At 54.5% G+C, this 13711-nt stretch overlaps 1 protein-coding gene across 1 annotated transcript; it reads left to right on the top strand.

Moving 5' to 3' along the window:
* Window positions 1–8835: 8835 nt before the first annotated feature.
* Gng7 (G protein subunit gamma 7) lies at window positions 8836–12020 on the top strand. The gene is made up of 2 exons (XM_051139608.1): window positions 8836–8954; window positions 11876–12020. Exons 1-2 carry the CDS (start codon window positions 8871–8873, stop codon window positions 11999–12001), a joined length of 210 nt encoding a protein of 69 aa, XP_050995565.1. The 5' UTR covers window positions 8836–8870; the 3' UTR covers window positions 12002–12020.
* The last annotated feature ends 1691 nt before the right edge of the window (window positions 12021–13711 follow it).

Here is a 13711-nt window from a genome sequence, read left to right as displayed (position 1 = left end):
TGAATTAGACACTTCATTTCCAATCCAGTCTTTATTTATTTATTTTTAAGCAAAAGAGGATCGCATGTAGCCCAGGCTGGCCTCACACTCACACTGGCTGACCTTGTATTCTATGCTCCAGGCTCTGCCACCAAGCTTGGCTTCTGTGGTGCAGGGGATGGAGCCGCATCCACCTAGCATCCACCACACCTCATCCTGAACTTTAGGGCTGTGGGGTCCAGGACAGCACAAGGCGCTCAGGGAAGCCATAGGAGCACAGCACAGCAGCCGGAGGCTGTGATCTTAAAGAGTCCTTTCCGGGACTCTGCACTGGAAAGTGACAGGCAGGTTCTGGGATCCAGGCCCTGCGGGAAGTGAGGCTGGTGTCTTCCCAGCTGGGACCTTGGGGTCGACTTCCTCCCCCCTCACCTGGAGGGACGCCCCCCCGCCCCCCCCCGCATTCCGTACATTCCTGGCCCCTGATGCAGGATTCCGAGCTGGCCAGGGACTTTCTCACCAGTGCAGGAGAGGCGGCCAGGGAGGGGTGGCTGTGCTTCCCCAGCCTGCGGGAGTGGCAGAGTCCCAGCTATGAGAGCTATGCCCGGCATCCACAGGTTCGCCAGCATTTTTGGGTCTGAATGTCATTGTTTCCTAAAGCCGATGGGGGAAAAAGGAGAAGGAAACTGTGGTGGCCTCTCAGATCTACTGGCCTGGAGAGATGGCCCAGTGGTTAGAGCACCAGCCCGTCCTCCCGCAGAGGACCCACCCGGTGGGTCCCACCCAAGCTCCAGGGGACCCGGCGCCCCTTCTGGCAGCTGTGGGAACTGCACGCACTTGGGTGCAAACAGGCACACTGGTGACATACACTTGCACAGAAAATAACAAAATATTTTTAAAACCTTGTCATCCCAATACTCAGGAGGCTGAGGCAGTAGGATTGCCCTGAGTTTTCAGCCAGACTCTACTGCATATGACATTGTTTCTAAACAAAACAAAATTTAGCTAGGGTCCAGAGGCGGGAGACTCTCCATGTGTTGAAGGCCAGCCTGGTAACTAGTAAAACCCTGCACAATCAACGCTGTGCAGTACGGACCTGGAAGGCGGCCTTGTGGGTTAAAGACCTGAGTCCAAACCTCCAGAGTTGGCTTAACACTCCCAGCTCCAGGCCACGAGATTTTTCTTTTCTTTTTCTTTCTTTCTTTCTTTCTTTTTTTTTTTTTAAAGATTTATTTATTTATTGTATATGAGTCTGCAGAAGAGGACATCAGATCCCGTTACAGATGGTTGTGAGCCACCATGTGGTTGCTGGGAATTGAACTCAGGACCTCTAGAAGAGCAGCCAGCACTCTTAACCTCTGAGCCACCTCTCCAGCCCCCACGAGCTTTTTCCATGTTAATCCAGTTTTGTTTTTCTTTTGAGCCTTTGTATCATCAATGATCCAAGGCTGGCGTCAAAGTCGTGCCAATCCCCCTGCCTCAGCCTCAGGATTTGAAATGACAGGTAGCACTGAAGGTGAGTGGAGTTACTCATGGCTGAGCTTAGTACAGAGCACTTGCCTGGCATGCTGAAGGCCTGAGTACATCCAGCAGGTCAGGAGTTCAAGGCCATCCTCAGACTTGCCCAGAAAGGAGAGACCAGGCTGGCCTCGAACTCCCAGCAATCCTCCTGCCTCTGCCTCCCTCCCAGGTGCTGGCATTAAAGGTTGCATAAGGCAGGCACTATGGGGCACACCCATCCCCCCAGTACTCAGGAGAGGTGGTCACCATGAGTTCCAGGCCTGCCGGGCTCTGGAGCTAAGCCATCTCTACAATCACACACAGATGAATTGGTGTCCTGGCTACTTGGAAAGCTGAGGCAGGAGGATTACTTCCATGTCACAGAAATTTTCACCACTTCAGAATGTTCTTCAACACAATTATTACTGTCACTGTTTTTATTATTACTACTACTTGAGTGAGGGTCTCATGTAGCCCAGGCTGGCCTCAAACTTCCTATGTAGACAAGGATAACTTTGTCCTTATGCCTTTGCCTCCCAAGTACTTGGAGGACAGTCCTGCAACACCATGCCCCATCCTGGAGATGAAACCTGGGATTTCAGCATGCTGGGCAAGCTCCCTGCCCACTGAGCTACAAGCACCCTGCCCACTGAGCTACAAGCACCCTGCCCACTGAGCTACAAGCACCCTGTCCACTGAGCTACAAGCACCCTGTCCACTGAGCTACAAGCACCCTGCCCACTGAGCTACAAGCACCCTGTCCACTGAGCTACAAGCACCCTGCCCACTGAGCTACAAGAAGAACCCTGCCCACTGAGCTACAAGCACCTTGCCAGCTAAGTCATCCTTCTTATGCCCCGGGCAGGGAACTTTGCACCATATTACTCCCCCCCCCCAGCACATTCCATCACATGTTTTCATTCTCTGTCCCCAAACAGGTGACTTGAGTTCATCACCTGACCAGGTTGTGCAAGACGACAACCTACAGGTATTTTCCTCAAAGTCCACAAGCCTCAGAAAGAGGTCACAGATGTGGGGCTTCAGTCAGGGGGGCAGAAAGACAAGCAGGGACCCGTCACCCCATCTCAGAGCGACTGTTGGTCTCTGGGACACCAGGAAGGGGGGATTCCAGATGATTCGCCCAAGTTGTGTGTGCGTGGACCTGTGACAGAGCCAGGTCCCCGGTGGTGACCTCATCGCTCCTGGGACACGGCTGTCCTAAGAACTCTGCCACAGAGTTGTGCAACAGGGATTCGAGGGGAGACATTTGCATCGGTTCATAAGCCATCTGCAGTGACTCAGCACCATAGGTTCACAGAAAGAACTTGGAGCCCAGGCTGGCCCTGAACTCCTGATCCTCCTGCCTCCACCTCCCCAGTTCTGGGATGGCAGGTGTGGCACCACACCAGGTGTGTGCAGTGCTGGGCATGGTAGCTAAGGTTTCACTGGTCTAGGCAAGCACTGTAGCCACTGAGCCACAAGCACCCTGCCCGCTGGGGTCAGCCTGGCCCCTCACGTTTCCCACGTCCCCTGAGGCAGGGTGGGTGGTGGTGATTTCTCCCCACAGCCTCTGAACAGGTGTGGGGGTCGGGGGAAGCCATGCTTGACATGTTTCTCAACAGAATGCAGCAGGCCCTCAGCCCTGCAGTGCTCGCAGGACACACAACAAGCCGTCAGCCCTGCAGTGCTCTCAGGACACACAGCAAGCTGTCAGCCCTGCAGCGCTCGCAGGACACCCGGCGTCTGCAGCCACTTCTGCTCACAGCTGTGCTGTGTTCGACTCCTGACCCAGATCTGCACAGCACGGCTCTCTCTGTGGCTGTGGCCCCACTCAGGTCCCCTCCCCCTGGATCAGGGACCTGCAGATTTCCCACGAGATGTCCAGAGACAGAGATGTCCTTGCCAGCGTTCTGCCACTGCCTGTGGGCTCTATCCTCCGTCTCCCCTCCACTGTGCTCCCCTTTGTATACAGAGAGGGACTTTGTGTATTTTTTTTTTCCTGTTTATTTCTGTGGAGACTAAGTCTTGTGAAGCACAGGCTAGCCTCAAGCTGGCTATGAAGCTGAGGCAGGTCTTGAACTCCAGATACTTTGCAAGGTGTGTTCTGCTATACCCAGTTTATGTGGTGCTATGATGGAACCCAGGCCCTCCTGTGTGCACTCAACCAACTGAGCTACCAGCACCTTACCAACTGAGCTACCAGTACCTTACCAACTGAGCTACCAGCATTTTACCAACTGAGCTACCAGTACCTTACCAACTGAGCTACCAGAACACACCTTACCGACTGAGCTACCAGCACCTTACTGACTGAACCTTAATCAGCTGAGCTGCAGGCCTTTGGTGATGGACGAAGATTGGTTGGAGGCCATAAAGTCACCAGAGTTCACTGTGTCTCCTTTTCACCTACAGAGCTGTAGGGTCACAGGGTTTTCCTGATAAGAGAATTCTCCCAACCCAGACTTTGCCCCAGGGAACGATGTTGCCATTGTCTCAACACTGGGTGGGGTGAGAGAACCAGGCCAGGACGCTCTGCACCCCGCTGTCCTCTTGGTCCCACTCCTGAACTGGTCGAAATGCTCCCCGGCCCATGTGGAGGTGGAGGATGGGGGGGGGCGCCGTCGGGTTAGGCAGTTGCCCAGGGTGGGGCCATGTGCTCCAGACACCCCAGCCTGACAGTCTATAACTGCCAGAGTAAAACTTTCCCACAAGCACACGCCTGTCTTCCCGGCACGGCCGAGCAGAGGCAGGAGGGTCCTGTCATCCTCCTCAGCTGTGTGGCCACCATGGCAACAGATTGTCTCAGAAACAAACAAAGCAGAATATAGAGAGATAGTGGGCGCGTGCACGTGAGCGTGTACCAAGGTATGTGTGTGGAGCTCAGATAACTCTCCAGGAAATCTGTGCTCGCGGCCATCTGTGGGTCCCAGGGCTTGAACTCTGGGTCCTCAAGTTAGGCGACACCATTGCCTGCCCAGTTGTCTCTGGCCTGTGCCTTCTGACTTTGATGGAATATTACTCAGTCATGAAAAAGAACAAAGCGTGGGAGTGGGTGAATCGCAGTGACGTCATGCTGGGAGAAAGAGGACAGGCCATTGACGCTGTGAGATTCCAGTCATAGGACTTTCGACCTACAACAAAAATAAAGAACGGAGTCAAGGTTACTGAGGTCAGCTGCCAGGACACAGGACAGTGAGGTCATCAGAGTGACAGAAATGGCTTGTGTCCTGGTGGTTGGTTACAAGGGCATATGAACTTCTAAAATTTCTGGCCACTGTGAACCCAAACGGGTTTCACCTTTAACGGACACCTTGTCATTAAATAAAAAGTCCAAAAGCCAGGTGGCAGTGGCGCACGCCTTTACTCCCAGCACTTGGGAGGCAGAGGCAGGCAGATCGCTGGGAGTTCAAGGTCAGCCTGGAATACAAAGCGAGTCCAGGATAGCCAGGGCTACACAGAGAGACCCTGTCTCAGGGGCTGCTGTGTTTCTTCTTCCTTGGCTTTTGGTAGTGGGTGGTTTTGATGGTTTGGTTTGGTTTTCTGACATGGGCTCAGGTTGCCAAGAGTGGCCTTGAATTCACAATCTAGTCGAGGACAGCCTGGACTGCCTGATGCTTCTAGCTCCAGCCCTGAGAGTGGGGGAGATTCGCATCTCCATGCCCTGAGAGGCTTGCCTGTGTGACTGGCCCCTGCCAGGCTCTCTCTGGCTTCCTCAGTCTCACAGTGTCTTCCTGTGGCTATCTCAAAGTCACCTCCCTCGTGTATTTATTTATTGGTTTGTTGGCTTTATGGGTTTCGAGACAGGATCTCACCGAGGGGCCATGGCTATCTTAGAACTTGCCATGTAGACCAGGCTGGCTCTGCCTCCCTGCCTGATGTCACTGCCTCCCTAGATCCCCAAAGACATTCAGCCAGGGAACCCCCAGCTTCTAGGACCTCTTCTGTCCCTCCCCTCTCAGCATGTGGAGGGTTATCTGTGCGCCCCACAGCAGGGCCCCCAAGTAACACCAGGGGCATGTGTGGCTGTCATTGCTGGAGCTCCTGGCTTAGAACGGGCACAGGCAGGCACCACGCACAGCAGCCAGCTGGTGACCCTGCATGAGTCCTCCCTGTCCTGCGTGAGTCCTCCCTGTCCTGCGTGAGTCCTCCCTGTCCTGTGGCATTTTAGTCACTGCTAAATGCAGTCTCCACTGAGCGGGGTGCTGGGGTGGTGGTGGGGTGGTGGCATCTTCATCGGCTCCCAACACACAGGAGGTGAGGTGTAATTCTATCTCTTCCCGCAAGGGGAGCTAAAACCCGCCCTGGCTTTGAACTCCAGCAGGGCGCCCAGTGCTGCTCCAAGAGCACGGGCTGTCATGAGGGGTCATCTCCCCAAGTCACCCCAAGTGATGCGCTGAGATCTCCTGTGCTGGCCAGAGGCTGGGTCTGCAGTCCCGGCGGACACTGCCAGGAGCTCTGCAAGGCCCGCTCTACCCACAGGTCTGGCCACAAAGGCTGCCACGTGCTGAGCCTTGTGGCCAGCTGCCTGGAAGCAACGAGCCAGCTGACTCAGCCTTGGCTGCTGTTGGCCGGCTTACTACCTGGGGGTGGGGGTGGGGAGGACACATGGCTGGGCGGTGAGTCAGGGACTGGCTGATGACACAACCCTCTGCCTGGACAGCAGGAGACAAGCAGAAGACAGTCTGCAGAGTCTGAGCTTAGGGTCAGCAGACACAACCAAACACACACACACACACAAAGCTGTATACCGGGAAAACCATGGAAGAGCAGAAACATGTGCCGACGTGTACATGGACAAACACAGCCATTTTCCTACAGATGATATGCCAAGGTGTGCGCCTCTGTACACAAGAACAGGACCCGCCTAGAATCGCCCTATGAGCGTCTGGGGGCGTGGCCAGGAGTGAAGCCCCGCCTAGGATCCCCCAGTGAGGGACTGGGGGCGTGGCCAGGAGTGAAGCCCCGCCTAGAATCCCCCAGTGAGGGGCTGGGGGCGTGGCCAGGAGTGAAGCCCCGCCTAGGATCCCCCAGTGAGGGGCTGGGGGCGTGGCCAGGAGTGAAGCCCCGCCTAGAATCCCCTAGTGGGGCCTGGGGCCGTTGCTCCTGAATTGAGCCCTGGCCTTACAGACAGGTAGCCAGCCACAGGCATGGGCATGCTATGTGCCTGTCTTCAGAGATCTTCATGCACACACAGCACACACCTGAAGATAGACTCTGACCCACTCACACCTCTGTCTCTTCACACACACACACGTGCATACACGCTCGCACGCGGGCACATCCTTAAGTGGACACGCATGCGCACACGTGCACCTGTTCTGGGCAGGACCATCGCCTGCCCTCCACTCCCCGGCCTCTCAGGAAGAGCGCTGAGGCCTGGCCCTTAGGCTCTCTACCCAACTATATTTAGCACAGGAGAAATCTCCAGCTGGAGTCCTTGCGGTCTCCACCCGCGTCTTGCCTGGAAACCCTGATGGGCGATTTCTCCGCAGCCCACACTGAGGCTCTGGTTCTCTGTCTTCTCTGTCCCCAGGAGTAGTGTTGGGTGTCTGCCCACGCCCCAGAGAGCCAGGCAGGGCTGAAAGATTTGGGTGTGACTTATGCCTGTCATCCCAGACCCTAAGACTGGCCAAGAGTTCCAGGCCAGCCTGGGCTACACAGGGAGACTCTCGTCTCAAAACAAAACGAAACAAAAATCGCTGTCAGTTCACATCTAACTGCTACAAAAACCACAAAGCGATTCCACTGAGCATTGCTTAACGTGACATTTGATAAACTTGTGGGTAAGGGCTGGCAAGAGGGCTCAGCTGCAAAAGGTGATTGCGGCTAAGAAAGATGACCGGTGTTCAATCCCAGGGACCCAGGAGATAGCAGATTCCTTCCTACAAGTTGTCCTCTGTAACACACACAAGTGCACACATATACTCATGCACATGGACCTGTACATGCAAGCAGGTATACATACACACACATACATAATATTAATATATATATATATATTTATATATATATATTGTTGTTGTTGTTTTTCGAGACAGGGTTTCTCTGTGTTAGCCTTGGCTATCCTAAACTCACTTTGTAGACCAGGCTGGCCTCGAACTCATAGAGATCCACCTGCCTCTGCTTCCTGAGTACTGGAATTAAAGACATGCACCACCACGCCCGGCTACACAGATATTTTTAAACAATAAAGCATTAAGGCCACTGAGATGGCTCAGCTGGGAAAGACACTTGCTGCTAAGCCTAAAAAACTCGGTTCAAGCCAGGCGTGGTGGTGCACGCTTTTAATCCCAGCACTGGGGAGGCAGAGGCAGGAGGATCACTGTGAGTTTGAGGCCTGCCTGGTCTACAAAGCAAACCCAGGCAGCCAGAGCTACACAGAGAATCTCCATCTCGAAAAAGAGAAAGAAAAAAAGAACTCGGTTAAATGCCGGGGAGAGAACCGACTCTCACATGGTGTCCTGTGACTTCCACTTGTGTGTCCGCACACCGTCACCCACCCACACAAAATAATAAATGTAAGAGAGAGAGGGCCAGAATATGGCTCAGCAGGAGAGAGTCCGGCACTCGGGAGGCCCTGGGTTCTGTCACCAGAGCCCTCTCCAAGACAGGGACTGTCTGAAGAGGCCCTTCTGCAGGGGGCTTCCCCAGGAAGTCCGAATGTTGCGGGAACTGAAAGTGAAGCCTTCCCCCTCACCCTGCCCACCAGCGTGGCCAAGTCTCTTCCCAGGCCACCGGCTCCACTGCCATCTGGGCGCAGGAGGCCTCTGCTTGACTTTCCTAGCTCAGGGCAGAAGGACAGAATTTCCTAGCTTGGGACAGAAGGACAGGCTTCATTTGAATGATCATCAGCCCTGAGACCCAGGCTTGGCAGTGACAGTTGTTTTTGTTTTTGTTTTTTAAAAAGATTTATTTATTTATTATGTATACAGTGCTCTACCTACATGTTAGCTTGCACGCCAGAAGAGGGCATCAGATCACATTATAGATGGTTGTGAGCCACCATGTGGTTGCTGGGAATTGAACTCAGGACCTTTGGAAGAGCAGCCAGTGCTCTTAACCTGAGCCATCTCTCCAGCCCGTGACAGTTCTTTAGATCCATTTGATGACTGAACCTCACGCCTGTATGAAAGACTGAGGGAGGGACCCGGGGCCAGGCTGGGATGCCCACAGACCCTGAGTCCATCCCTGACCTCGTACCCCCCCTTACCGCCCCATCCGCGGGGACTGGACATTGGCAGGAACTGGGGTCCTGTCCCTTTAGCTGAGCAGCTGGGCAGCCCTCTGAGGGTCGGGGTAGGGGGGCGTGGTCAAGGTTGGCCGGCTCTGAGCAGCAGGTTCACTGCCATCTCTGCCCTCCAGCTCTCTAGACGCGGGGTCAACGCTCATGGCTGATGATGTCAGGTACTAACAACGTCGCCCAGGCCCGCAAGCTGGTGGAACAGCTGCGCATCGAAGCGGGGATCGAACGCATGAAGGTGAGCTGAGCCCGGGGCGGGAGTCTGTCCTCAGTGCATAGAGCTGGGGACACACACCACGTGGGCCGCCCTCGGAGCAGCTTTGTTTCTCAGCGGAGACTCAGCCACAGCACTGCTCTGTTGAGACCAGACACTGGGGTCTGTCGCCTTCTTTCCCACATGGCTCCTTCTCCGTGGTTATCACAGACAGACGATGGAGCAGATGGCTGTCTAGATGCGTCCACAGTTTGCCATGGTTTTCATTTCATTCTTGTTTTAAAGATGTATTTATTTATTTTATGTACATGAGTGCTCTGTTTTCATGCACACCAGAAGAGGGAATCAGATTTCCTTACAGATGGTTGTGAGCCACCATGTAATGTGGTTGCTGGGACTTGAACTCAGGACCTCTGGAAGAGCAGCCAGTGCTCTTAACCTCTAAGCCATCTCTCCAGCCCTGGCTTTCATTTCTTGCAATAAAACTGATTTGTGGCTCGGCGTGGTGGCACACACCTGTAATCCCAGCACTCGGGAGGCAGAGGCAAGCGGATCACTGTGGGTTTGAGGCCAGCCTGGTCTACAAAGAGAGTTCCAGGCCAGCCAAGGCTACACAGAGAGACCCTGCCTCAAAAAAACAAAACAACAACAAACTGATTTCTGTCCAAGATGAAGAAACAGTGGGCTGAGGACATGGTCAGGGTGGAGGCCCGCCTAAAATCTCAGTGAGGGACTCGGGGCTCGGCCAGGCACAGAACACCTTCCTAGCATACAGATGGCCGGCCCTGTATCCCATCTCCAGCACCACCAAATAGAACAGTGTTTAACTGACCAACATGGCCTCGGGATGATCAGTCCCCTGCCTCAGCACATATTCATTCAGACCTTCATTCTCTGGGAAGGGAGCCTGGTAAGATGTGGTCACAAGATGGGTTTGATCCCACATGACCTGGGCCAAGCAGAGGACGCCTCATAGGAGGTCTGTGGGCCACAGCCACAGCTGACCGACCTGCACAGTCAGGCCCCGGTTGTAGTGGTTTTGTGTCTGAGTGGGGGGAGGGGCACTCTGTGATTCATCTCACCCTGTCTGATGTCAGGAGGGGCTCCCACCTCGACCAGCCCAGTCTGCGGGTGGCATGGGGATGTTTCTATGCCTGGGCACCTCACAGGCACTCTGGCTTTCTGCGTCCCCTCTGATCTTACCATCAGAACCCCAGAGACTGGGGAAGGGGCTGGAGTGCTCCATGCCACACCAGGTCTTTAAGGCTGTTCTTGGGATCCCTGAGGGCAGATTTCCAAGCAGATCTACGTCTGAGCTCTCGAAGGCGGCAGCCAACAGACAGGCCGTGCTCGCTGAGGCGTGTCAGTGCCAGGCCAACCTGGGTAACAGAGTGAGACCCTGTCTCCAAAACAAAAGACCCAAAGAGTACTTGGCAGAGTGTTTATAGCTCAGTCGGTCCGGTGCTTATAGCTCAGTGAGTTGAGTGCTGGTAGCTTGGTTGATAGAGTGCTTATGACTCAGTAGCTGGAACAGTCACCTGAACCTGTCCTCAGCATAAACCAGACATGGTGGTGTATGCCTGTGATCCACGGAGGATCAGAATCTCAAGGCCATCCTCAGCCACATAGGGATTTGAGGCTAGCCTGAGCTACATGAGACTCTGACTCAGAAAAACAAGACAAGAGCAAAACAGTGGCCACAATCTTTTTACTTGTCTTTGTTTTCGAGACAGGGTTTCTCTGTATAGCCTTGGCTGTCCTGGACTTGCTTTGTAGACCTGGCTGGCCTCAAACTCACAGCGATCCGCCTGCCACTGCCTTCTGAGTGCTGGGATTAAAGGCATGTGCCACCACCCGGCTAGAGGCCATGATCTTAAGATGCAGAAGCAGATGGCTTTCTCATGCCCAGCACAGCTCAGCAGCCCTAATGGATAGATACTGGGAGAACAGGGAATGTGGCCACGGAGAGACAGGAGCCAACTGCCTGACTAGGGTAGGGTATAGCTCTTGACCTGAAGCCAGACTTAGCGCGTGCGCGCGCGCGTGTGTGTATGTGGTGTGTCTGTGTGTGTGTGTATGTGTGTGTCCGGTGAGTTGTGACAGAAGGATGTGTCTCAGCAGAGTCAGGCCGCCCTCATGGACTCCAGGAGCCATCTGTGGTGTGGCGCCTCACACTGGCCAGGTGATGACAGGCTTTTCCCACAGGCTGGCGCAGGTGAGGAAGGAGAGGATCTGATGGGGAAGGGATCCAAGCATGGCTTGCTTAAATGCTAGGAACTTACGGCGAAGGACGCTGAGAGCCCCCATTCCTCTTCATTTGCATGTTGGTGACGATGAACATGCAACATTTGAACTCTAAGCCACAGCCACATCCCCTCACTGGGGGATTCTAGGCGGGGCTCCTCCCTGACCACGCCCCCAGCCCCTCACTGGGGGATTCTAGGCGGGGCTCCTCCCTGACCACGCCCCCAGCCCCTCACTGGGGGATTCTAGGCCGGGACTCCACCCCTGACCACGCCGCAGCCCCTCACTGGGGGATTCTAGGCGGGCTCCACCCTGACCACGCCCCCAACCCTGTGTACTATTTTGAGTGGCCACAATGCTTGTAGACCATCATCCTGGTCTACTTTCAGGACCATAGACCCAAAGACCTGGAGCCCCACGTCACCTCAGGCTATGTTCATCCCCTAGGATTCATTTGTTCTAGAAATAGGGGTCAGTACTGTGTGTCCTCTTGTGTCCGGTTCTCTCACTGAGAACGCAAGGTCCTCCAAAAATCCCTCTATGTTGTAGCTTCTGTCAGAGCCACATTCCTTTTCGTAGATGTGTACTATTCTATGCACACATAGCGCGTGTGCCACACAGTGTACATGGGCTCTCCCTGCCCCGTGGCTGCTGTGGGCTGATCCATCTGACCTTTCCTCTCTCTTCCTCGTGGCACACAGGTCTCCAAAGCCTCGTCAGAGCTGATGAGCTACTGTGAGCAGCACGCCCGCAATGACCCCTTGCTGGTTGGTGTGCCAGCCTCTGAGAATCCGTTCAAAGACAAGAAACCCTGCGTAATTCTCTAGCCCCCACCCGCCCCCGCACCCCCCCCTCCGTGCTCTCTCTCCTCTCCCAAGGTATTTTCCAATTTTTACTGTGAAAAAAAAATTTTTGTGTGTCCCTCCCACTTTGAATTCTAAAGGAACAGAAACCATTGTGAATGCCGGGATCTTCTTGACTAAGATGGAGTTTGTGACCCACCGCGGGCCTCTGACCGCCTGGCCTAACAGAGATGCTAGCCTCCTTCCCCTCAGCCCGTCCTGTCAAGTGTCACCGGAACCTGAGTGATGTGACCATTTTTAAAGCTCCCCTTAGTTGGTGCTGGGGAGAGGAGTGCATGCCTTTGGAAACAGGAGGACCTGAGTCGCAATCCTCAATTCCACATTAAAAAAAGAAAGAAAGAAAGACAAAAACAAAAACAAACATCCAGGTGCCGTGGCACACATCCGCACCCCAGCACTGAGGCTGAGACAGAAGGAGCCCCAGGGCTGGAGGGACATCATCCTAGCTGTCACTGCCCGGCCACTGAGGCCGGCACCGAGCGCTGACCTCCGGCTCCACATCCGACACACACAGTGCATCCTGTGCCTGCCAAGTGGCCCTCCCGAGCATGGCCCCGTCGTGTGCACAGCGACTCCCTTCTCCGGAGACCTGGTCCACTGCAGAGCCGGACACCCAGGTCTCCACATAGAGAGAGTGCTTGCTGGTATGGCCGAGTGTGTAATTTTGTCTCCAAGGCTTGAGACCCATGTGGTTACGGGTGGGTCCCCGTGTTCTACTAGTTATCCAGGTGATTGTGAGGACTGAAATGCAGATTTCCTTATCTTGAGGTTCTTGAGAAGGAATGAAGGGGTTCCACATCCCGTGTGGTGACTGTGGTTTCAGATTCTTCTCCTTCTCCCTAGGTCAAACTAGTTTCCAACTAGCTGCAACTCAAGACCCTCGGTGTGAGGAGTGTGGACCTGTGGTGCACTGTATCCTCACAGAGGGAGGTGGGGGGCAGTTCTAGGCAGAGGCTCCACCCCTGACCATGCCCCCAGCCCCTCACTGGGGAATTCTAGGCAGAGGCTCCACCCTGACCACGCCCCTAGCCCCTCACTGGGGAATTCTAGGCAGAGGCTCCACCCCTGACCACGCCCCCATTCTCTCACTGGGGGATTCTAGACAGAGGCCCCACCCCTGACCACGCCCCTAGCCCCTCACAGGGGGATTCTAGGCAGAGGCTCCACCCCTAAACCAGGCCTCTACTCTTTGTGAGAGAGTCTAAGAGACTGGAAGTGGAGATCTTCCTGCCTCTGCCTGGAGAGTACCTGCACGATGGGCCTGAGCTTCCATACCTGGCATAGGATTGGATTTAGGTGTTTTTTTTTTTTTTTTTTTTTTAGTTTTTCTTTTTCTTATTTTTGGTTTTTCGAGACAGGGTTTCTATGTGTAGCCCTGGCTGTCCTGGACTCACTTTGTAGACCAGGCTGGCCTCAGACTCACAGTGATCTGCCTGCCTCTGCCTCATGAGTGCTGGGATTAAAGGTGTACACCACCACGCCCAGCCCATAGGGTTGGATTTTTAAACAGCTTGCCCCAGCCCCCGTAAATGACAGCGACAGCGCAGGTGTCAGGACGAGGAGGCTGGGCTGTGCCAATGCGGTCTGCAGCCTTACCTCAGAGGCACCCTGAGGATCAGGAGGACCCTGGATTCTAGAGTCCCCAGCAGTCTCTTCTTTCTGCCAGGAAGCGGG

The sequence above is a fragment of the Acomys russatus genome, chromosome 31 (assembly GCF_903995435.1).
Source record: "Acomys russatus chromosome 31, mAcoRus1.1, whole genome shotgun sequence".
Taxonomy (NCBI): domain Eukaryota; kingdom Metazoa; phylum Chordata; class Mammalia; order Rodentia; family Muridae; genus Acomys; species Acomys russatus.
This window is presented reverse-complemented; position numbering and strand designations above follow the sequence as displayed.

Coding starts and splice junctions, on each gene's coding strand:
- Gng7 (XM_051139608.1), top strand. CDS start 8,871: ATGATGTCAGGTACTAACAACGTCGCCCAGGCCCGCAAGCTGGTGGAA. Junction 8,955..11,875: donor CGGGGATCGAACGCATGAAG/GTGAGCTGAGCC, acceptor CGTGGCACACAG/GTCTCCAAAGCCTCGTCAGA.